Raw genomic sequence first — 23490 nt, forward strand, 5'->3', positions numbered from 1 at the left:
TGTTTAATGAGTGAAAATAATTTTGTTAGGTGGATTTCTATGAATGTAGAGCCAAAAAGAAAACTCTGGTCACTGGATGCACTCAAGCCAAATTTTTTTTTTACAGAAACGGTAACAAGGCTATTTTATTTGTATACGTCCCTGCTAAATCAACTATTTAGTGAATATGTCAGGAAGAAAAAATATTGAGAGGGGATGAGCAAAACTCTTGACTGAACACTTACTGTAAATCATTTTAGCAATCCCAACCAATAAGGAGGAACTTTTAAACTCAAGTCACTACCCACCTTTATTAAGATAATATCATAACATAGTATCACAGTATGGTACAACACAGGAAGAGGCCATTCAGCCCATCATGCCTGTGCTGGCTCTTTGAAAGAGCTATCCAATTAATCCCATTCCCCTGCTCTTTCCCCATAGCCCTGTAAATTTTTTCCCTTTGCATATTTATCCAATTCCCTTTTGAAAGTTACTATTGAATCTGCTTCCACCACCCTTTCAGGCAGTGCATTCCAGATCATTACAACTCAAAGCATAAAAAAGTTTCCTCATGTCCCCTCTGCTTCTTTTGCCGATCACTTTAAATCTGTGTCCTCTGGTTATTGACCCTTCTGCCACTGGAAACAGTTTCTCCTTATTTACTCTATCAAAATTATTCATGATTCTGAATAAATTATTATTACACAGTCTATTGTAAATGGAATGACCGATCATTTCTAAAGCAGACGATAAATGGTATACAATACAGATTGGACATCAAAGCTCTCAAAGCAGCAGTGAGACATCAGTCATTGTCTTGTGTGATCATTCTGCATCAAGGAAAAACGTACTGACAAATGTTGCCCACACTAAAACTGATTGAAAACAGGACAAAATTCTTCATATAAATTTAAACGTTATTACTCACCTGTAAGCTAATAAGGGGCGGGGGGGGGGGGGAGTCAGGTAAATGCAACCAAGGAACTCAATAAACATTCAATTCTATTGCAGTAAGAGCCATCAAGATTATCAGACTATATTTCAATTGCATGTTTACCATATACGCTGAGAATAGAAGTTCTCTCACCCAAGGTCTGCAATTGTGTCTTTAAGGTTTGCAATTGTTATCTTCATTTTTTCACCAATAAAATGTCATAACGGTGGAACAGTTTGTGAATGAAACGAATGCAATAAGGATCTCTATAAAATGGGAAAAAAATTACAAGACCAGTAATTCATAAAACATTCAGAAAGGACTTCAGAATATGATACCAGCAAATGCTATGCTTACCATTGATGGCTGGAGCAAGTTCAACATGCAATGTTTTAAATGATCAATATTTATGTAGAATTGGGTCACTGCAGTGACTGTCAGCTTGGCTCAGTTGGTAGCACTCTTAGAAGACGTGGGTCTTCTGACTTGAGCACACATTGTCGGGGGACAATTCAGTGCAATACTGATTGAATGCGTTGTCAGAAGTGTTGTCTTTTGGATGAGACGTTAAACCTCAGCTCTGTCTGCTTGCTCAGGTGGACATAAAAATCCTGTGGCACAATTTGAACATGCACAAGGAGTTCTCCCGGTATCCAGGCCAACATTTATCCTGTGACCAACCAAAAACAGATTATTTCATCATTCATTCGTTTGCTGTGTGTGTGGAACTGTGCTGTGTGCCAAATTGGCTGCCGTGGTTGTCAATATAATGGTGACTACACTTCAGAAGTAATCTATTAGTGATAGAATTGTTTTGGGATGTCCTGAGGATGTGACGAGATGCTAAATAAAAGCAAGTTGGTTCTTTCTCTTCTTTCATTCTTCAGCACAGTTAAAAAAAATCTGAAAATCAATTGTTTTGCATTTTCAGTGAAATTGAGGAGAACAATGTTGTGTTCTCCATGGATCAGACAGAGTCTCTGCTCAAGCCTTGCCAGGCTGTGAGAAATATGAATGGGAGACACATCAATGGAGCTCCAATGCCAGATGATGATCTGTTGTTCAGTAAACTGAAGGAAGAACCTGAAGAACTAGCACAACTTGCTCCTACACCTGGAGATGCCATAATTTTACTTGACTTTGGTATCAATGGTATGTAGTTACTAACTGTTGTAAATTGTCAGAATTTAAAACTGTATAACATTGTGATTTATTTGAGCTTTAATGATATCTAAGCCATATTTTCTTAAATAAATATTTGACTTTTACCCCTGAATTTAAAAAAAATATTCTTTGATGGTTGGTAATGTCCTCAGTGAAGTATCGTACATTGGAGTATACACTACAGGTAGCTCCCAATTTCAGTTGTGCACTGAGTGAGGCAACCAAGTAGAGCCGAGGCGCTTCCACGCAGAGAAAGAAAAACGGGGGGGAAAAATAACTCGGGCCGCTCTCATTTTCTTTTGAGTACCATTGGCAGAGACCTGAGCACAGTTTGGGAATGTTGCATTGTGAAAGGGCAACTTAAAAAGGAAATATAAAGAAAAACATACACTGGATACAGCACTGATAGGTAATAAAAATTAGGCAAAAGGTGTAGTTGAGCTTATATTCCAGAACTATAAGCATTAGATGCAATAGAAATGACTCATAGTAAGACCATATTTGAGTGCCAATTTGTCCATATCCTGCCAAGCTGGCAAATTAGTTGCATTTTATGCTTAGCATTACATAACTGGATCAAAATGTGAGAATATAGCAGACCAACAACTTCCACAAATGCACTGTTCTTTGTTATCTTTACTAGGAAACCAGCAATTTGAGGAAGCCCCTCTTTACAATAAGGCTATTATGCCACCAAGCAAGCAGTGGCCTATGGAAGTTACAAGACCAAATGTGAAAGGTCCCACCGAGCTCGGCAAGCAATCGTCACTGGATCTGCACCCATTTACAGTGCCGCAGGCCCCATCCGGCAACTCCACTCCGCACACATGCAGCAGCACCTCTTGCTCTTCAGTAAGTGACCAGACAAAATTACAGCCTCTGAATTTTAGAACACCAGCTGCAGGACCTTACATTTATAGAAAATCCGTAGTATAGAAAATGTCACCAGGCACTTTATGGGAAGGGGAAGAGAAAATGAGTATATTCAAGGCATTAAATCAATAGATGTTTGGACGCTAAGGGAATCAAGGGATGTGGGGATAGGGCAAGAAAGTGGGGTTGAGGTAAAAGATCAGCCATGATCTTATTCAATGGCGGAGCAGCTCGCGGGGCCGTATGGCCTACTCCTGCTCCTATTTCTTATGTTCTTATGTTAAAAGGAATGGACACCCGTGCCATAGTAGTAGAGTTAAGAGAGGTAACAAAAGATTGGTCGAAACAATGCCCAATTCCACCTATACCTTACTCCCACTAGCCCTAAAAGTCTCATTCACAGCTTCAGCACCTCTACACACAATTAGTTCAAAGCCCTCCCGATCTCCACCCTCTATAAACTTCAAATCATCCAAAACTCTATTACTTACATCCTGTCTTGCGCTAAGTCCTGCTTGCCCATCACCCTATCCTCACTGACCTGTACTGATTCCTGCCACCCAAAGGATTGAATTTAAAATCCTTGCCTTAATCTACAAATCCCTCCATTGTCTCACCCCACTCTCCGGCTCTGCAACCCCTCCCACATCCCACTGCCCTCTAACTCTGGCTCCCGTGCATCCCCCTTCCTCTGTTGGACCTTCAGTGCCTCACTCTTTGAACCTCCCTACCCAAAACCCTCTCCCGTCTCTACCTCTCTTTACCATCTTTAAAAAGACTTCTCAAAAAACATTTCTTCAACCAAGCTTTTGGCTACCTCTCCTAACTCTCCCAAAAAAGCTCAGTATCTTTCATTCTTCTTCAAAGTGCCTTGTTTTTCTAAATTAAAAGGTGCAATATAAATGTAAACTGTTGTTGAAAAAACTTAATTCCAAGAATACAAAGAAAGTGCTCTCCAGTTCTCAATTCTACCATATAATAAGCAATTTTTCAAAAAATAACTTTTGTAGATGCTATATGGAAGAAAAAATGCAACTTTGAAAATAAAAGTCTGTCAGTATCCAAAAAAATACATCAACTCAATAAATGTAGTAAAACTTTTTTTTAAATTTAAGAGATCTTCCCTTGAAGACATCACCCATTGCTTATTTTAAAATGTAGATTAAAAATAACCACATTTGCAGAACTGGTGAATGTTGCCCTCAATGCTGGGGTATAGAAATGAGACTGAGATTAAGTAAATTATGTATCTGGAATGAAAACAAAAGGTTAGCAGTTCTAAGGTAATTTTGAATAAGAACATAAGAAATAGGAGCAGGGGTAGGCCATATGGCCCCTCGAGCCTGCTCCGCATTCAATAAGATCATGGCTGATATTCAACCTCAACTCCACTTTCCCGCCCGATCCCCATGTCCCTTGATTCCCTTAGAGTCCAAAAATCTGTCAATCTCAATCTTGAATATACCACAGCCCTCTGGGGTAGAGAATTCCAAATATCCACAACCCTTTGTGCGAAGAAATTCCTCCACATCTTAGTCCTAAATGCCCGACCCCTTATCCTGAGACGATATCCCCTAGTTCTAGATGCTCCAATCAGGGGAAACATTCTTTCAGCATCTACCCTGTCAAGTCCTCTCAGAATCATGTTTCAATGAGATCACCTCTCATTCTCCTAAACTCCAGAGAGTCCTCATAGGACAGCCTTCTCATCCCAGAAATCTATCCAGTGAACTTTCATTGCACCACCTCTAAGGCAAGTATATCCTTCCTTAGGTAAGGAGACCAAAACTGTACACAGTGCTCTAGGTGTGGTCTCACTAAAGCCCTGTACAATTGCAGCAAGACTTCCTTACTCTTGTACTCCAACCCCCTTGCAATAAAGGCCAACATACTATTTGCCTTCCTAACTGCTTGCTGTACCAGCATGTTAACTTTCTGTGTTGCATGTACAAGGACACCCAAATCCCTCAGGACACCAACATTTAATAGTTTATCTCCATTTAAAACATATTCTGTTTTTCTATTTTTCCAACCAAAGTGAATAACCTCACATTTCCCCACATCATACTCCATCTGCCACCTTTTCGCCCACTCACTTAACCTGTCTATATCCCTTTGCAGACTCTTTGCATCCCCCTCACAGCTTACTTTCCCACCTAGCTTTGTATCGTCAGCAAACTTGGATACATTACACCCAGTCCCCTCATCAAAGTCATTAATATAGACTGTAAATAGCTGAGGCCCAAGCACCGATCCCTGCGGCACTCCACTAGTTACAACCTGCCAACCCGAAAATGACCCGTTTATTCCTACTCTCTGTTTTCTGTCCATTAACCAATCCTCTATCCACGCTAATATATTACTCCCCCAATCCCAGGAGCCTTAATCTTGTGTAACAACCTCTTGTGTGGCATCTTGCGTAACAACTTCTTGTGTGGCATCAATCCGGCCAATTACTGCCCCATCAGTCTACTCTCAACATGATGGAAGGTGTTGTCGACAGTGCTATCAAGCGGCACTTACTCACCAATAACCTGCTCACCGATGTTCAGTTTGGGTTCCGCCACGACCACGCGGCTCCAGAGCTCATTACAACCTTGGTCCAAACATGGACAAAAGAGCTGAATTCCAGAGGTGAGATGAGAGTGACTGCCCTTGACATCAAGGCAGCATTTGATCGAGTGTGGCACCAAGGAGCCCTAGTAAAATTGAAGTCAATAGGAATCAGGGGGAAAACTCTCCATTGGCTGGAGTCGTACCTAGCACAAAGGAAGATGATAATGGTTGTTGGAGGTCAATCTTCTCAGCTCCAGGACATTGCTGCAGGAGTTCCTCAGGGCAGTGTCCTCGGCCCAACCATCTTCAGCTGCTTCATCAATGACCTTCCCTCCATCATAAGGTCAGAAATGGGGATGTTTGCTGATGATTGCACAGTGTTCAGTTCCATTCACAACCCCTCAGATAATGAAGCAGTCCGTGCCCGCATGCAGCAAGACATGGACAACATCCAGGTTTGGGCTGATGTGGCAAGTAACAATCGCGCCAGACAAGTGCCAGGCAATGACCATCTCCAACAAGAGAGAGTCTAACCACCTCCCCTTGAAATTCAATGGCATTACCATCGCTGAATCCCCCATCATCAACATCCTGGGGGGTCACCATTCACCAGAAACTTAACTGGACCAACCACATAAATACTGTGGCTACACGAGCAGGTCAGAGGCTGGGTATTCTGCGGCGAGTGACTCACCTCCTGACTCCACAAAGCCTTTCCACCATCTACAAGGCACGAGTCAGGAGTGTCATGGAATACTCTCCATTTGCCTGGATGAGTGCATGTCCAACAACACTCAAGAAGCTCCACACCGTCCAGGACAAAGCAGCCCGCTTGATTGGCACCCCATCCACCACCCTAAACATTCACTCCCTTCACCACCGGTGCACTGTGTACCATCCACAGGATGCACTGCAGCAACTCGCCAAGGCTAATCCAACAGCACCTCCCAAACCCGTGACCTCTACCACCTAGAAGGACAAGAGCAGCAGGAACATGGGAATAACACCACCTGCACGTTCCCCTCCAAGTCACACACCATCCCGACTTGGAAATATATCGCCGTTCCTTCATTGTCGCTGGGTCAAAATCCTGGAACTCCCTCCCTAACAGCACTGTGGGAGAATCTTCACCATACGGACTGCAGCAGTTCAAGAAGGCGGCTCATCACCACCTTCTCAAGGGCAATTAGGGATGGAAAATAAATGCTGGCCTCGCCAGCGACGCCCACATCCCATGAACGAATGCCTTTTGAAAATCTAAATATATTACATCCACTGGTTCCCTCTTATCTACCCTGCTAGTTACACCCTCAAAAAACTCTAGTAAATTTGTCAAACACAATTTCCCTTTCATAAAACCATGTTGACTCTGCCTAATCATGTTATGATTTTCTAAGTGCCCTGTTACTATGTTCTTAATAATAGATTCTTGCATTTTCCCCAATACTGATGTCTGGCTAACTGGCCTATAGTTCCCTGTTTTCTCTCTCCATCCTTTCTAGAGTAGTAGGGTTACATTTGCTACTTTCCAATCCATGGGCACTGTTCTAGAATCTAGGGAATTCTGGAAGATCAAAACCAATATATCCACTATCTCTGCAGCAACCTCTTTTAAAACCCTAGGATGTAGGCCATTAGGTCCAGGGGATTTGTCGGCTTTTAGTCCCATTCATTTTTCTAATACTTTTTCTTTACTAATCTTAATTACTTTAAGTTCCTCCCTCTCATTAGACCTTTGATTCCCCACTATTTCCAGTATGTTTTTTGTGTCTTCTGCTGTGAAGACAGATACAAAACATTTGTTTAACGTCTCTGCCATTTCCTTAGTCCCCATTATGATTTTTCCTGTCTCTGCGTCTAAGGCTACAAGTCTGTACTGCTGGCAAGGACTCTCCTTCATTAACATCATAGACAGGTTACAGCATGGAAGGAGGCCATTCGGCCCATCGAGTCTATGCCGGCTCTATGCAAGAGCAATCCAGCTAGTCCCACTCCGCCGTAGCCCTGCAAAACTTTTCCTTTCAAGTACTTATCCAGTTCCCTTTTGAAAGCCATGATTGAATCTGCCTCAACCACCCCCTCTTCCAGATCCTAACCACTTGCTGTGTAAAAAAGTTTTTCCTCATGTCACCTTTGGTTCTTTTGCCAATCACCTTAAATCTATTTCCTTTGGTTCTTGACCCTTCTGCCAATGGGAACAGTTTCTCTCTATCTACTCTGTCTAGACCCTTCATGATTTTGAATACCTCTATCAAATCTCCTCTCAATCTTCTCTGTTCCAAGGAGAACAACCCCAGCTTCTCCAGTCTATCCATGTAACTAAACTCCTTCATCCCTGGAATCATTCTAGTAAATCTTTTCTGCACCCTCTCTAAGGCCTTCATATCTTTTCTAAAGTGCAGTGCCCAGAACTGGACACAACACTACAGTTGTGGTCGAACCAGTGTTTAATAAAGGTTCATCATGACTTCCTTGCTTTTGTACTCTATGCCTCTATTTATAAAGCCCAGGATCCCGTTGGCTTTCTTAGCCACTTTCTCAACCTGCCCTGCCACCTTCGACGATTTGTGCACATATACCTCCAGATCTCTCTGTTCCTGAACCCCTTTTAGAATTGTACCCTCTAGTTTATATTGCCTCTTCTCTTCCTCTTGAAGTCTATCACTATCCTCCTCACTGTTCACTACACTTCCAAGTTTTGTGTCATCTGCAAATTTGGAAATTGTGCCCTTTACACCCAAGTCCAAGTCATTAATATATATCAAGAAAGGCAGTGGTCCTACTACCGACCCCTGGGGAACACCTCCCTCCAGACCGAAAAACAAATGTTCACCACTACTCTGTTTCCAATCACTTAGCCAATTTTGTATCCATGCTCCTACTGCCTCCTTTATTCCGTGGGCTTCAATTTTGTTAACAGGCCTATTATGCAGCACTTTATCAAATGCCTTTTGAAAGTCTATATACACCATATCAACCTCATTGCCCTCATCTACCCTGTTACCTCATCAAAAAACTCTATCAAGTTAGTTAAACACGATTTGCCTTTAAGAAATCCATGCTGGCTTTCCTTAATCAATCTACACTTGTCCAAGTGACTGCTAATTCTGTCCCGGATTATCATTTCTAAAAGTTTCCCCACCACTGAGGTTAAACTGACTGGCCTATAGTTGCTGGGTTTACCCTTACACCCTTTTTGAACAAGGGTGTAACATTTGCAATTCTCCAGTCCTCTGACAACACCCCCGTATCTACGGATGTTTGGAAGATTATGGCCAGTACCTCCACAATTTCCATCCTTACTTCCTTCAGCAACCTAGGATGCATCCCATCCGGACCGGGTGACTTATCTACTTTAAGTACAGCTAGCCTTTCTAGTACCTCCTCTTTATCAATTATTATCTCATCCAGTATCTCAACTACATCTTCCTTTACTGAGACTCTGGCAGCATCTTCTTCCTTGGTAAAGACAGATGCAAAGTACTCATTTAGTATCTCAGCCGTGCCCTCGGCCCCCATGAGTAAATCTCCTTTTTGGTCCCTGATCAGCCCCACCCCTTCTCTTAGAAGAGATAGGAATAGGAGTAGGCCAATCGGCCCCTCGAGCCTGCTCCGCCATTCAATAAGATCATGGCTGATCTGATCCTAATCTCAAATCTAAATTCATGTCCAATTTCCTGCCCGCTCCCCGTAACCCCTAATTCCCTTTACTTCTAGGAAACTGTCGATTTCTGTTTTAAATTTATTTAATGATGTAGCTTCCATAGCTTCCTGGGGCAGCAAATTCCACAGACCTACTACCCTCTGAGTGAAGAAGTTTCTCCTCATCTCAGTTTTGAAAGAGCAGCCCCTTATTCTAAGATTATGCCCCCTAGTTCTAGTTTCACCCATGCTTGGGAACATCCTTACCGCATCCACCCGATCAAGCCCCTTCACAATCTTATATGTTTCAATAAGATCGCCTCTCATTCTTCTGAACTCCAATGAGTCGAGTCCCAATCTACTCAACCTCTCCTCATATGTCCGCCCCCTCATCCCCAGGATTAACCGAGTGAACCTTCTTTGTACTGCCTTGAGAGCAAGTATGTCTTTTCTTAAGTATGGAGACCAAAACTGTATGCAGTATTCCAGGTGCGGTCTCACCAATACCTTATATAACTGCAGCAATACCTCCCTGTTTTTATATTCTATCCCCCGAGCAATAAAAGCCAACATTCCGTTGGCCTTCTTGATCACCTGCTGCACCTGCATACTAACTTTTTGATGATCTTGAACTAGGACCCCCAGATCCCTTTGTACTGCAGTACTTTCCAGTTTCTCGCCTTTAAGATAATAACTTGCTCTCTGATTTTTCCTGCCAATGTGCATAACCTCACATTTTCCAATATTGTATTGCATCTGCCAAATCTCCGCCCACTCACCCAGCCTGTCTATATCCCCCTGTAGGTTTTTTATGTCCTCCTCACTCTCCACTTTCCCTCCCATCTTTGTATCATCTGCAAACTTTGATACCTTACACTCGGTCCCCTCCTCCAAATCGTTAATATAGATTGTAAAGAGTTGAGGACCCAGCACCGACCCCTGCGGAACACCACTGGCCACTGGTTGCCAGTCCGAGAATGAACCATTTATCCCAACTCTCTGCTTCCTGTTAGATAACCAATCCTCCACCCATGCCAGAATATTACCCCCAATCCAGTGATTCTTTATCTTGAGCAATAATCTTTTATGTGGCACCTTGTCGAATGCCTTCTGGAAGTCTAAATACACTACGTCCACTGGTTCCCCTTTATCCACCCTGTACGTTATGTCCTCAAAGAACTCAAGCAAATTTGTCAGACATGACTTCCCCTTCGTAAAGCCATGCTGACTTTGTCCTATTAAATTATGTTTATCCAAATGTTCCGCTACTGTCTCCTTAATAATAGATTCCAAAATTTTACCCACCACAGATGTTAGGCTAACTAGTCTATAATTTCCAGCCTTCTGCCTACTACCCTTTTTAAATAAGGGTGTTACATTAGCAGTTTTCCAATCTGCCGGGACCTTTGCCGAGTCCTTACTACCCATACTCTTACTACCCATTTACTGTTTACATGCCTATAGAAGACATATTGAAAATTTAGGCATATATTGGCTATGATTTACTGACCATTCATTTATGATATATCTACCGGTGGACAAGGCTCGTTGCCAGTAGTGTGCGCTGCTAAATTTACTCCTGTAGTGTGTAATTGTGTGCATATATTTAAAGGATGCCTGAAAAGTTTTTCTGTGAGATGGTCATGTACTGAAAAACAGCAATAGAATGTATATCTAAATTAGTATTTGTTAAATAAAGTCTAGTTTATAGAATAGTTGGATCTATATTTTGCAGTACATTTGCAGAGTAGGTTTTCTTTACTGTCCATAGCCACACAAATTAATATCCTGTGAAATTAAAAGGATTTTATGCTGTAATGCTATTTTCTAGCCTACCATCACAATATTCCTTTACTGCTGATGCGATTACATTTATCGCACGTTTTGTATCCATTTCCACAGTAGTCTCTAGGTTAGTTAGAACGGCACTATCCAACTATTTTCCCTATACCACTGTTTGTGAAACTGAGTTCTAAAATACAACAATACCTTCATTCATTGCATGCAACAAAGGCTTTAGAATCAGACTTGTAAGACAGATGTAAGCAATGCTTAATACCATTTAATGAAGTACTACAGTAAAGGGATGAATCAGTTTATTCATCAGGACAATACCTTTTAAAATGTTCCTTTACTTTGCAATTATAGCCAAGTAGCCCTGGAGACTACTACAGTTCCTTGGACAATGATCTCAAGATTGAACTGATTGAGAAGCTTTTTGCAATGGACACTGAAGCAAAAAATCAATGCAGCACTCAGGTCAGTTCATTAAAATAACATAAAGTAACTATTAAAATAAGCTGCAGTCAGTCAGAGAGGTTCCTTGGAGACAGATATAAAGGCAATAGCATCAGTAAAAATACTATTTGATTAAGATATGGTAAAGTGACCTCAGAATTCCTTGAGCATGATGATTACTTTTACTGCGCAGCAAAGGAGGTCAGAGAACTAGACTCACACTTGATTGCAAACTAATATATGTACTTCTTATAGAAACATAAAATATATATATATATATTGAGAACAGCAATACAAGAATATATGCATAAATAAACAGACAGGCTGGCACCTCATCTTGTTTCGGTAGACTTTGATGTGTATGCTAAAATGTTAATATTGTTCAAAATTATTCTACCGTAATGATTGAGACACTTGAGTTTGTGATGCATTGCTTCTTCTGGGAAAAGAATAGTCATTGTGCAGAGGAGGGGGAGTCATAGGATTGATCTCCCCTCAACAACACACTGCTACTGACTCTCAAAATGTCTTAAGGTGTAGAATACTCTCCACGATTCTCCCCATTGGTAACTCAGCTTTATAAAAGTGACATTCAAAGGATTTGAAAAAGCCTACTGGGTAGACAATCTATCCATCCAAATCCTCTCGTGATGTAAAAGTTTGGCACAATCTTGCATTTATAATGCAATAAAAGAGAATTTGTAAACTTGTACAACAAATTATTTCTAGGCAAAATACACCTTTACTGTATTGTTACTTGTGGGATACTTCATTGAATCTCCAACCTGATGAATCTGTTACAACAGATTGAGAATATTGAATGCTTGCAAGAACAGTAACATCATCAGTTTGTTGTGGTTTGTAAAATATTTTGACTAAGCATACATTGCTGATATAACAATAGCTCCCAGATTATTCATTTAAATTAAAAGCAATATCACTTTTATAACATTGTGGAAATAAGTTCCAGAATTTACTTAACAGTTTGGCATAAATACAAGAGGGTTATTTGTGCAACATGTGTTAACATGTACAGATTTAAGAAAGTCAACATGACTAAAAATTGCTGTGGATCAGTTCCATAGTTTATTCATGTAAATATTTACCAATAACCTTTTGAAGGAAGTATTTACATAAAGTTTAAATCTTTAGAAAAGCAAGGTGACATATCTATTAAAAACATTGCTCTTAATCAAATCTACTCTCATCATGAATTCATCTATCTGATCTTCCGTTCTGCAGTGTTAGATTTATTTTTAGGTACATGCGTTAAAATAGTATTCTGGAAAACAATACCAGTTTTAAGACTAGACAAATTTCAATAGATAGTAGTGGACAGAACAACAGGAAAACCCTGCATTCAGATTTGTTATGTCTTTTTGAGCCAAGACAGCACATCACCTTAATCTTCCCATTTATAAACAGGCAATTTACCTATTCAGGAGTTTTCCTCTAGCAATTGCAGGGTCAATATGAAATAGTAATGAGTCTGAGGTCTTTGATTTACTGGGAATGCAATGCAGCAACAAGTACTTTTTTTTTATATAAGTACAGCTTGCTATCATTAGGAATTTAATGCTATGGAAGTGATACGGAAAATAACATTTGGGTAGCCAACCTCTTGTTAATGGAGCAGTGTGCTATATGAAGGGAAAAAGTTTGAAAGTAAAATCCAGCTTACCCTTACCACTCCTTAGCCCATTGAAAGCATTGAAAAACAAATGGTTTTTATTTTACATGATTGGTGAGGCCAGCAGAATCTCAACCTGTGCCTGTCTTAACTAACTCCATTTGCTTCCAGGTAAAGTGTATTGCTCTTTGACCCAATTTATTTTCGTCGGATTTACTGTTAGGTGGAATAGCCTGTGTACTCTAAAACATGTAAAGCTAAGCAGACTGATAAATATTCTATACATAATATCTTATACTCTATTCATCATTATCCTTAATTTGTTGTTCTAGGCGGAATTGAGTGCTCTGGACCTCGAAACTCTGGCTCCCTACATTCCTATGGATGGGGAGGACTTCCAGTTAAGCCCAATCTGCCATGATGAGCAACCCACTTCTGAGAACCCATCAAGAACTCAAGATTATTCCACCAATATGAACAGTCTGTTCCAGTCATTTGCCCCAAATTTTGTGACCTCACAGAGACAGATGATGCTTGACAAGTATTGTCCCCAAATGACATCAGTAAAGAAGAATAGCCCCACCCATATTCACCCACTGCCATACGACACTGGAAATGGTGTTTCTCTGCCACCTTACCATGCACCTGTAAGTACTCTAGTGCCCTCAATGGGTGGCAGACCAAATATTCAATGGCCACCAGATCCGCCTTTTAACTGTACACCCAGAAAATGGAGATCGATGGATCAGAGGTTTGGATCTTTGCCTGGTATCCCACCTGGCCAGCCGGTGCATACGTCACTCTATAAACAAAGGTAAAGGGAAAAATAGGAACAGTTATTACAGCACTTTTTGTACTTTCTAACATTAGTTTAAAAGTTGAAGACACTCCTGCTTATTTTAGGGAGTTGTTCTGAAATGGTACGTTTTTAGAAATAAAAAAAATACTTGCTTCTTCTCTCTCCCCCAAAAAATCTACTTTTTGAAGACAAGACGTTAAAATGATAAACTGATTCATTGGGCCTGGCTAAACACAAGGTGGCACATAACTACAGAGGTATATAAAGTAAATCAAGGCTGATTTACAACAGTCTGGAATTTATATTAACTGAAGTGCTAACCACTAATGGTTGTACAGAAATTCACAGTACATTTCAAGGCCAACATGTTGATTTATTCAAGTGACTATTTAGCATTCCCTTGTTGATCCACAAGCACTATTCTTAAAGTTGGACTTTCTTGTTTGAATTCTGAATTAAAATATGAACCTTTATCTGAAAATCTTAACTTCCAAATGAAGTGAATGACTGTTTCTCTGCCCCCTCCCAGTTCTTTATTTTCAACTGCACACCTGAAGCAAACATTGAAAAGTTGTGTAAATTTAATACAAGACTCAGTATCATAAAACTAACAGCATTGCTAAAATAATGCCTTAACCATCAAGCCTCCTTTCACCATAAAGTGCTATTTTATCCTGAAATCAAAGTAGTGAATGAATTAATAGTATGCATTTAAGGGGAAGCTAGATAAACACATGAGGGAGAAAGGAATAGAAAGATATGCTGATAGGGTTAAATAAAGTAGGGAGAAAGGAAGCTTGTGTGGAGCATAAACATCGGCAAAGACCAGTTAAGCTGAATGGTGACCCCCACAATCAACACCCTGGGGGTCACCATTGACCAGAAACCTAACTGGACCAGCCACATAAATACTGTGGCTACAAGAGCAGGTCAGAGGTTGGGTATTCTGCGGCGAGTGATTCACCTCCTGACTCCCTAAAGCCTTTCCACCATCTACAAGGCACAAGTCAGGAGTGTGATGGAATACTCTCCACTTGCCTGGATGAGTGCAGCTCCAAAAACACTCAAGAAGCTTGACACCATCCAGGACAAAGCAGCCCGCTTGATTGGCACCCCATCCACCACCCTAAACATTCGCTCCCTTCACCACCGGCGCACAGTGGCTGCAGTGTGTACCATCCACAGGATGCACTGCAGCAACTTGCCAAGGCTTCTTCGGCAGCACCTCCCAAGCCCGCGACCTGTACCACCTAGAAGGACAAGGGCAGCAGGCACATAGGAACAACACCACCTGCACGTTCCCCTCCAAGTCACACACCATCCCGACTTGGAAATATATCACCGTTCCTTCATCGTCGCTGGGTCAAAATCCTGGAACCCCCTTCCTAACAGCACTGTGGGAGAACCTTCACCACACGGACTGCAGCGGTTCAAGAAGGCGGCTCACCACCACCTTCTCAAGGGCAATTAGGGATGGGCAATAAATGCTGGCCTCGCCAGCGACGCCCACATCCCATGAACAAATTTTTAAAAAGCCTCTTTCTGTGCTGTACATTCTATGTAATTCTGTGTAATAATAAATGTGTAAAACAATTAGGATACATAATTATAAAAGTATTATAAATTAATACAGAAAGAAACTGAAGATGTTTAAACTTCAGTGCAATCTATATGATTGCATTCTGCTAATGCATGATAGCAGTGAAACAAAAGATGTATAACACTAACATGAATGAAAAAATAAACATTACACATGATGCTACAGCATGTACAAGTAGGGTTTGGCTGTGCTCCCATTCTCAGCTTCTCTCTCGTGATGAGGTCAAGCACTTCCTTATAGGGATAGAGGAAGGGCAGGAAGAGAGAACTTATCAGATAGCAGCATTGGGTGAGGCCTGGAAATGGATTGCTTGTTTGGCCAGCAATGTAGAGAACGCTTTAGAAGAGACAGGAGAAAACAAATGAATCACAAAAGAATACAGAAGTCTCAGCTGGTTAAACCAGTGACTAGCTGAGCCGTACACACCAGCAAAGTCCCAGGTTTGATCTCCAGTCTGTGCTGACTTAACTGGTCTCAGCTGAGCTAGTGGTAGAGGTGCTACAATTAGCCTTAGCACCCCAGGCTATGGAGAGAAATTGGCCAAGATTCCCTCTCCTGATTGCTAGCCAGTGCTTCCTGCTGAAAGTGCACATCTAGAATTCAGGTAAGGACAGGATCAGGGTTGGATGTGACAACTCCCACAGTCAAATAGTCTGCTAGCGCCCACTATCTAAGTGAATAGCCACTTTGGCAATGTGCCACATGATGATCAGCATCCGTGGAACCATACCTTAATGAGAAATTGAGTGAAATTGGTCTTCGCAAGACTTAAATGGAAATGAAAATCGGGCGCAGTGTAAATCAGGCTGCTAATTTCGTACTACTATCGAAGACCAATTTCAGTCCCAATGTCTTGAGAAGAGGAGAGGAGAGAGGATAAAAAAGAGAATTTCACACCCTATCACTGCTGTGTATTAGGTCATTGGACAACTTTGGACAACTTGGGAAAGACATCAGCCCTGAAATGACGTTCAGAAACAACTTAAAACGCAAATTGCAGCTGGATTTTGGAGAACAAATATCTCTACTCTCAGCAGTAAGTCTATTTTCAAACAGTTATGACACTTTTCTAGACACTTATACTTATACAACATATATTCCCGTGATTAAATTGGTTTAAGATGATGGTCCAATGACCAAATAGTTTTTTTTTACAAATTTTTACTGGCACTACCCTTTGATAAGAGGCCATGGTATGATAGAAGTAGCTCAAAGAACAAAATGATTTTGTAAACACTACAGAGTTCTCAATTATTTTCAACGACCATATTACTAGCCCCATTCATATTACACAAAGCAAGAACAAGCTGAAGAATATGTACAGCCTTTTCATCTAAAGCAGCAAACTAAAATTAACTTATTCACACAGAGTTTAGGAATGTTACTTCTTTGAATCAGATTTGAGTTAGCTCACTTGAAATTTGTACTAAAGTAAGTTTCAAACATAGAAAATAGGAGCAAGAGTAGGCCATTCGGCCCTTCGGGCCTGCTCCGCCATTCAAAATGATCATGGCTGATCGTCTAACTCAGTACCCTGTTCACGCTTTTTCCCCATATCCCTTGATCCCTTTAGCATTACGAAATATATCTATCTCCTTCTTGAATACATCTAATGACTTGGCCTCCACTGCCTTCTGTGGTAGAGAAATCCACAGGTTCACCACCCTCTGAGTGAAGAAATTTCTCCTCATCTCAGTTCTAAATGGCATACCCCGTATCCTGAGACTGTGACCCCTGGTTCTGGACTCCCCAGCCATCGGGAACATCCTGCCTGCATCTAGTCTGTTTAGTTCTGTTAGAATGTTATATGTTTCGATGAGATCACCTCTCATTCTTCTAAACTCTAGTGAATATAGGCCTAGTCAACCCAATCTCTCCTCACACGTCATTCCAGGAATCAGTCTGCTAAACCTTCGTTGCACTCCCTCCATGGCAAGGACATCCTTCCTCAGATAAGGAGACCAAAACTGCACACAATACTCCAGATGTGGTCTCACCAAGGCCCTGTTTAACTGCAGTAAGACATCCCTGCTCCTGTACTCAAATCCTTTTGCAATGAAGGCCAACATACCATTCGCCTTCCTAACTGCTTGCTGCACCTGAATGCTCACTTTCAGCAACTGGTGTACAAGGACACCCAGGTCTCGTTACACCTCCCCTTTTCCCAATCTATCACCATTCAGATAATAATCTGCCTTTCTGTTTTTACAACCAAAGTGGATAACCTCACATTTATCCATGTTATACTGCATCTGCCATGTTCTTGTCCACTCACCCAACTTGTCTAAATCACATTGGAGCCTCTTTACATCCTCCTCACAGCTCACATTCCACCCCAGCTTTGTGTCGTCTGCAAACTTGGAAATGTCACATTCAGTTCCCTCATCTAAATCATTGATATATATTGTGAATAGCTGGGGCCCAAGCACTGATCCCTGCGGTACCCCACTAGTCACTGCATGCCACCTGGAAAAATACCCATTTATTCCTACTCTCTGTTTCCTGTCTGTCAACCAATTCTCAATCCGTGCCAGTATATTCCCCCCCAATCCCATGTGCTTTAATTTTGCATACTAACCTCTTGTGTGGGACCTTATCAAAAGCCTTCTGAAAATCCAAGTATACTACATCTACTGGTTCTCCCCTATCTATTCTACTAATTACATCCTCAAGAAACTCCAGTAGATTTGTTAAGCTTGATTTCCCTTTCATAAACCCATGCTGACTTTGTCCAATCCCGTTAATGCCTTCCAAGTGTTCTGTTATCACATCTTTTATAATGGACTCTAGCATTTTCCCCACTACTGATGTTAGGCTAATTGGTCTGTAATTCCCTGTTTTTTCTTTCCCTCCTTTTTTAAATAGTGGGGTTACATTTGCCACCCTCCAATCTGTAGGAACTGTTCCAGAGTCTATAGAATTTTGGAAGATGATCACCAATGCATCCACTATTTCTAGGGCGACTTCTTTTGGTACTCTGGGATGTAGATTATCAGGCCCTGGGGATTTGTCAGCCTTTAGCCAGTATTATTCTCTAGTACTATTTTTTTTTACTAATACTGGTTTTCTTCAGTTCCTCCCTCTCACTAGACCCTTGGTTCCCTAACATTTCTGGGAGGTTATTTGTGTCCTCCTTTGTGAAGACAGAACCAAAGTATGTGTTTAATTGTTCTGCCATGGAAATGGAAAACAATGCAACGAAGATTCATGTGGACATAAGTTGTTGGTTTTACCCGATATCCATTGTAATGACAAATCTGGCGTACTGTTTATCCCAACCTTCTGCCCGTCTCCATCTTCAAGGGGCCATCTTCTGTGCGGCCGAAACACCCGTCCGTTTCAGGTGGGTATGCCCTTTTAATATGCAAATCAGTGTCCTATGATGTACATAGGACCCCGATTGCCATTTTAGGGCAGAATTGAGCAAAGCATGCTCTGTGGTGCACAAAAATAATTGGGGTCACTGCCGCACCAGGTTACCCCCGCTGCAAACGGACGTTCCTCCTCCCCCCTCCCTACTCATTGTCAAATTTTAAAAATTGTCCCTTTTTGACCAGGTAGATTGACTGCCAGGGTTAAAGTTATTGTAAAGTACATGTTGATTGTTGCAATCCATGCCATCACGTTGGCGTGTTACGTGTGGACGCTTAAGGCTTTTATGTCCTACTAAAGAAACAAGTGTTTGGTGGAGCTGATTGTTCATGGAAGAGCACATTCCTGTAATTAGAAACTGGAGAACGAATAAAATCAGTACAACAACATAATGTGGGTTATTAAGCAGAGATGACCAAGGCCATTTCTCCTTTTTACAGTTGTTAAAAGGAGAGGATTAATTTCAGTGGGATTATCTGCCATCGGGTAGTTAGGAACGCTGCTAAATCCATTATACAGAATTGTAAACAATTTTACAACACCAAGTTATAGTCCAGCAATTTTATTTTAAATTCACAAGCTTTCGGAGGCTTCCTCCTTCGTCAGGTGAACGATGTGAAAGGTATTGAATTGAATTGAACTTCGAATTGAACTCAACCTTAGGTAAAGTCAGTGAAGTGCTGTCAAATGGTCTCATGTGTACTATGTTGTAAAATGGATTTGTATGGACTGACATCCTATTTCTGTTTAAGGAATCTCTATTTGAAGACCCACCAAGAAGCGGCGCTTCTTTACAGATGTTGTGGAAGAGGATGAAAACCATTAAATCTGAAAATTATTCTCCATTAATGGAGAAGAAATCCTTGAGTTCAGGTTCACTTACAGGTTAGAATGTTATATACTGTACTTGCCACTGCCCTCAACTCCTTTACATTTCTATCCCCATGAATGTTTTGTTTAATGTCTTGGAGTATTAAAATATAATTCAGCCAAATAGCTGCATTGAAAGCAAAAATTCAACTACAAAATACAAATTTATAGATTGTTATTATTGGCTTTGTTTGCAACACAAGTTAGAATTTTCTTTTACAAATCCACTCCTTGGCAATCCACTCCATTCATTCACTATCTTGCACAAATTAATTAAATCTAAAGAGTCTTTTCACCTCCCTCTTCTAAGTTGAAGGATTTGCCCTCTTGTCATAGAATCTGTGACCACGTTAAACATATTAGTCTATTAATTCGGCTTCGCAGCGCCCGTTTTTAGGGCGCTAACCGGCCTACTATGCCCCCAATATGGCGGGCAGGAAGCTTGTGCCTATTTCTGGCCAGAAGTGCGCCACCCGCCATATTGGGAAAGGAGGTTGCACTGGTAGCGGGAGCGCACGCCAGCAACACTGAAAGTGAAGAATGATTTATGTAAAATAGGGTCCAGTGCTTCTTGCAGGACCTGTTGTAGATTTACTAACGCCCCAGCGCTTCATTAACCATCAGGAAGGCCCCTATAGTTACCTGAATGTGCAGCCGGGAGGAGTGGGAGCACATATCCAGCCACCCCCCCCCGACCTGGCCGCCGCTATCCTCCCCCCGCCGATCCGGCCGGCGATATCCCCCCCGACCTGGCCGCCGATACCTCCCCGGCCCAGCCACCAATCCCCCCTCCACCCCACCCCCCCCCACCACCCAAGAGGCTCGATCGCTACTCCTCCTATGCCCACTCTACCTCCTCCCATCTAACAATCGGCCACTGATTGCCCTCCGGCCACCAATTGTCCCCTCCCCCTGCCCGATCGTCCACCCTTCTTCACTTACCTAAGGGACCACACGATCTTCACTGAAGATTTGCCGACAGCTCTGCTCAGCTCTCCGACTCCACTGAAATGGGGCCCAAGGCCCAATATCGGCAGCACCTCGAGCCTCACCAGTCAGGCACAGGGATCGTGCCCTGCTCCCCCGGATGCCCAAAAATCGGCGTGCCCGAATTTCTTTCCCATTATGTTTATTTTGACTCCAACTGTTAAAAAATTGGTTTAAAGTACGTCACCCTGTAATTTACATTTTTATGGACTCTACACACAACAATGTGAATGGTGTTCTGAATAGTGAAGTTCACACTTCCTACCATAATGTTTGGCTGATAAATATTTAAAAGTAATTTTAATAATTATAATAAATGCATTTCTTTGTCCATTTTCATAACTGTCTGCAGGAATGGCAAGTCGCCTTTTGGGTTCATCATTTGTGGCTTACTCCTTGCCAGAGCTGACAAGGTATGACTGTGAAGTAAATGCACCTGTACTGGGGAGCTCAACACTTCTTCATGGACGTGAACTGCTTAGAGCGCTCGACCAAGCAACTTAAATGGTTTCGCAATAAACCGCTAGCCTGAATCGTGATAACTGCTTCAGTTTCTAAAGATATTTTTTGCAAGTAGTCAATTATTGACATATAGTTTAAAGATTCACTTATTTGTTCAACATGTCCACATCTTTACATAATGACTTTTCTTAGATTAACCTGTGTGTACTATTATAGTGTATCTGTTCAATCTAATCTCTCTCTATTTTCAATAAAAATGTTTTTACTTTTGAGAAAAAGTTCTCAACTTCTTTCTGGTAGTATTATGATCTATTTTCCTAATTCTCAACTTACTCTTCTTTCAATTAAAAAGCAGCTATTTTCTGGTGTTGAACGAAATGCACTTAAATTTTTTTAAAAAACAATTAAAATATTCCACTATTTTTCCTACAGATGATCAGTGAATTAAAATACTAACTGCTAAAAAGTCATTTTAGAAAGCAGATTTATTATATGTGGACATTTTGTTCAGTTGCACACTGTAGTTTCAATAAGCTTTGTCTTTCTGATGACTCATTTACTAAATATTAAGCTTTTAAAGATTTATAGAATTTTGGTGTTAATCTTGTACTGGTACTTTGTAATATTCGAGTAGCAGAAACAGAATGAATTTCTACTTGTATTCACATAATCAAGTTAAAGAGTCGTTTTATTATTTAGTGCTGGTTTTGCATTCGATTGGTATTCTGGTCACCTAGGGGCATCTTGAAAACAGGGCAAGCTGCCAACAAGTTAGTATTAATGTTTTATTAAAAAGCTGGAATATTTTACATATGTAATGCACAGAAAGAGAATACATCAAAAAACAAAAAAATGTAAAAGATTTAAAGTATATTTAGTTGTATTTTTCTTTGGTCAGGTATAACACAGTTCTTTTATTCTGATGACTTGTCATGGATCTTTGTGGGACCCTGCCAAATTAAGGTCAAACCTTTCTGCCCTATGTATGATAAATGAGGCTGATGCAAGAAACAAAATATTTTATACATAACTGTACTAAAAAGAACATACAAAAGATTCCAAAATAAACTGCAAATTGAGGGTTTAAAAGGTCAATTCTCACTCCCATTGAAAAACAATGGGAGCCTCAAACTTCCATTTTTCTGATTTATTCCATGAGCTCAAGTTTCCCTTTATAAGGGCATTCTGCAGATGAGTAACATTTTATCCTGATACTTCATTCCCACTGTATATTCAATAAGGCCACACTTATAATAGACCGTGAAGGTTTGACCTCAATACATATATTCTTCAGTGATAAAGTTGCTTTTACATTGCTGGGAACCCTTCAAGTGTCACATGTTTTGTACGCTGATTTTTTTTTCAATAAAAAACATTTAAAAGAAGTACCAAGGTTAGTTTCTCAAAATTAAAGAAAGGGTCACGGTACACTGAATTTGAAGTAAAGAAACCATCTGCTATTTTGGCCCCAAAATGTCAAAGCATTTGAAGGGTTAGGGTTGCAGGCAAACTTTTAGGGTTTTATTGGCTTGGTGCAGTCTCAACATTAAAAAGATAAATGCAAGCATCTTGCTATAAATATTATGCCAGTGTTTCAGTTCTAATATTAACAGCCATAGTTTTTATTATGAGTATTTAATATCTGTAATGGCTTGCCTCGTAATACCTTATTCTGTACGGGAAATTTTAATCTAATGAGGTAATGTATTTTTGACACCCATACCTTATTAAAGCATAAAAACTTCCATGTCACAAATCTACTTGTGCCTTTACTATGTCTTTTGTCATTCATTTTGTGACTATATAAGGCAAAGCTGGTGTAGAATGCACAATAGGATCAATAGGAAATAAAAGGGGATGGCATACAAGGGCCAATTTTGAAATCCTGACATAGTGAGCCAAAAGCACACAGCTGACTACCGCAACTTTCTGATGTCAGCTCATTTGAATAATCAGCACAGCTCCCCGCTTTTGCCTTCTGCCAGAAGTTAGTTTAATGGAAAATGTAGAAGGTATTGTTAGCAGCTCATATTTAAAAGGATGTACCCACTTTAAGGTAAGTGGCTGCATGTTGGGGCAAGTGTTGTTTCAGTTTTTATAAATGCTCGAGGTGGATTCTCAATAATGGTCAACCTTTGTGAAGGTGAGAGAGGGAAAGAGATAATGCCAGGAAAAGAAGTCAACTGAAAAGAAACCCAATGTGGAGGCATGAATTGAAGTCTGTGGGTAAGTAAGGAGCAGCACAGTATCCAACCTCCTTTGCGAAGTAGACCGGTTGAAGACAAATTTCTACTGATGCACCCAGGAAGGAGTATGTGGGCCAGTAAATGCAGTCCTGGGGTAAGGATGAGTGTGTACATAATGTTTGAAGTATAGTCACA

At 40.9% G+C, this 23490-nt stretch overlaps 1 protein-coding gene across 2 annotated transcripts in view; it reads left to right on the top strand.

Annotated features, from left to right (window-relative positions):
* epas1b (endothelial PAS domain protein 1b) overlaps positions 1-22865 on the top strand; it is a 159796-nt gene extending 136931 nt beyond the window's left edge. The window contains exons 9-15 of one of the 2 annotated variants that reach the window (XM_067988788.1): positions 1848-2068; positions 2724-2932; positions 11300-11410; positions 13352-13833; positions 16337-16454; positions 19543-19675; positions 21000-22865. In XM_067988788.1, coding sequence (XP_067844889.1) covers positions 1848-2068; positions 2724-2932; positions 11300-11410; positions 13352-13833; positions 16337-16454; positions 19543-19675; positions 21000-21151 — 1426 coding nt within the window. In that variant the 3' untranslated portion in view covers positions 21152-22865. The remainder of the gene's footprint in view (positions 1-1847; positions 2069-2723; positions 2933-11299; positions 11411-13351; positions 13834-16336; positions 16455-19542; positions 19676-20999) is intronic. The other variant, XM_067988790.1, reaches the window with a different exon arrangement.
* The last annotated feature ends 625 nt before the right edge of the window (positions 22866-23490 follow it).

Source organism: Heptranchias perlo, chromosome 8 (genome assembly GCF_035084215.1).
Source record: "Heptranchias perlo isolate sHepPer1 chromosome 8, sHepPer1.hap1, whole genome shotgun sequence".
In the NCBI taxonomy this organism is placed as follows: domain Eukaryota; kingdom Metazoa; phylum Chordata; class Chondrichthyes; order Hexanchiformes; family Hexanchidae; genus Heptranchias; species Heptranchias perlo.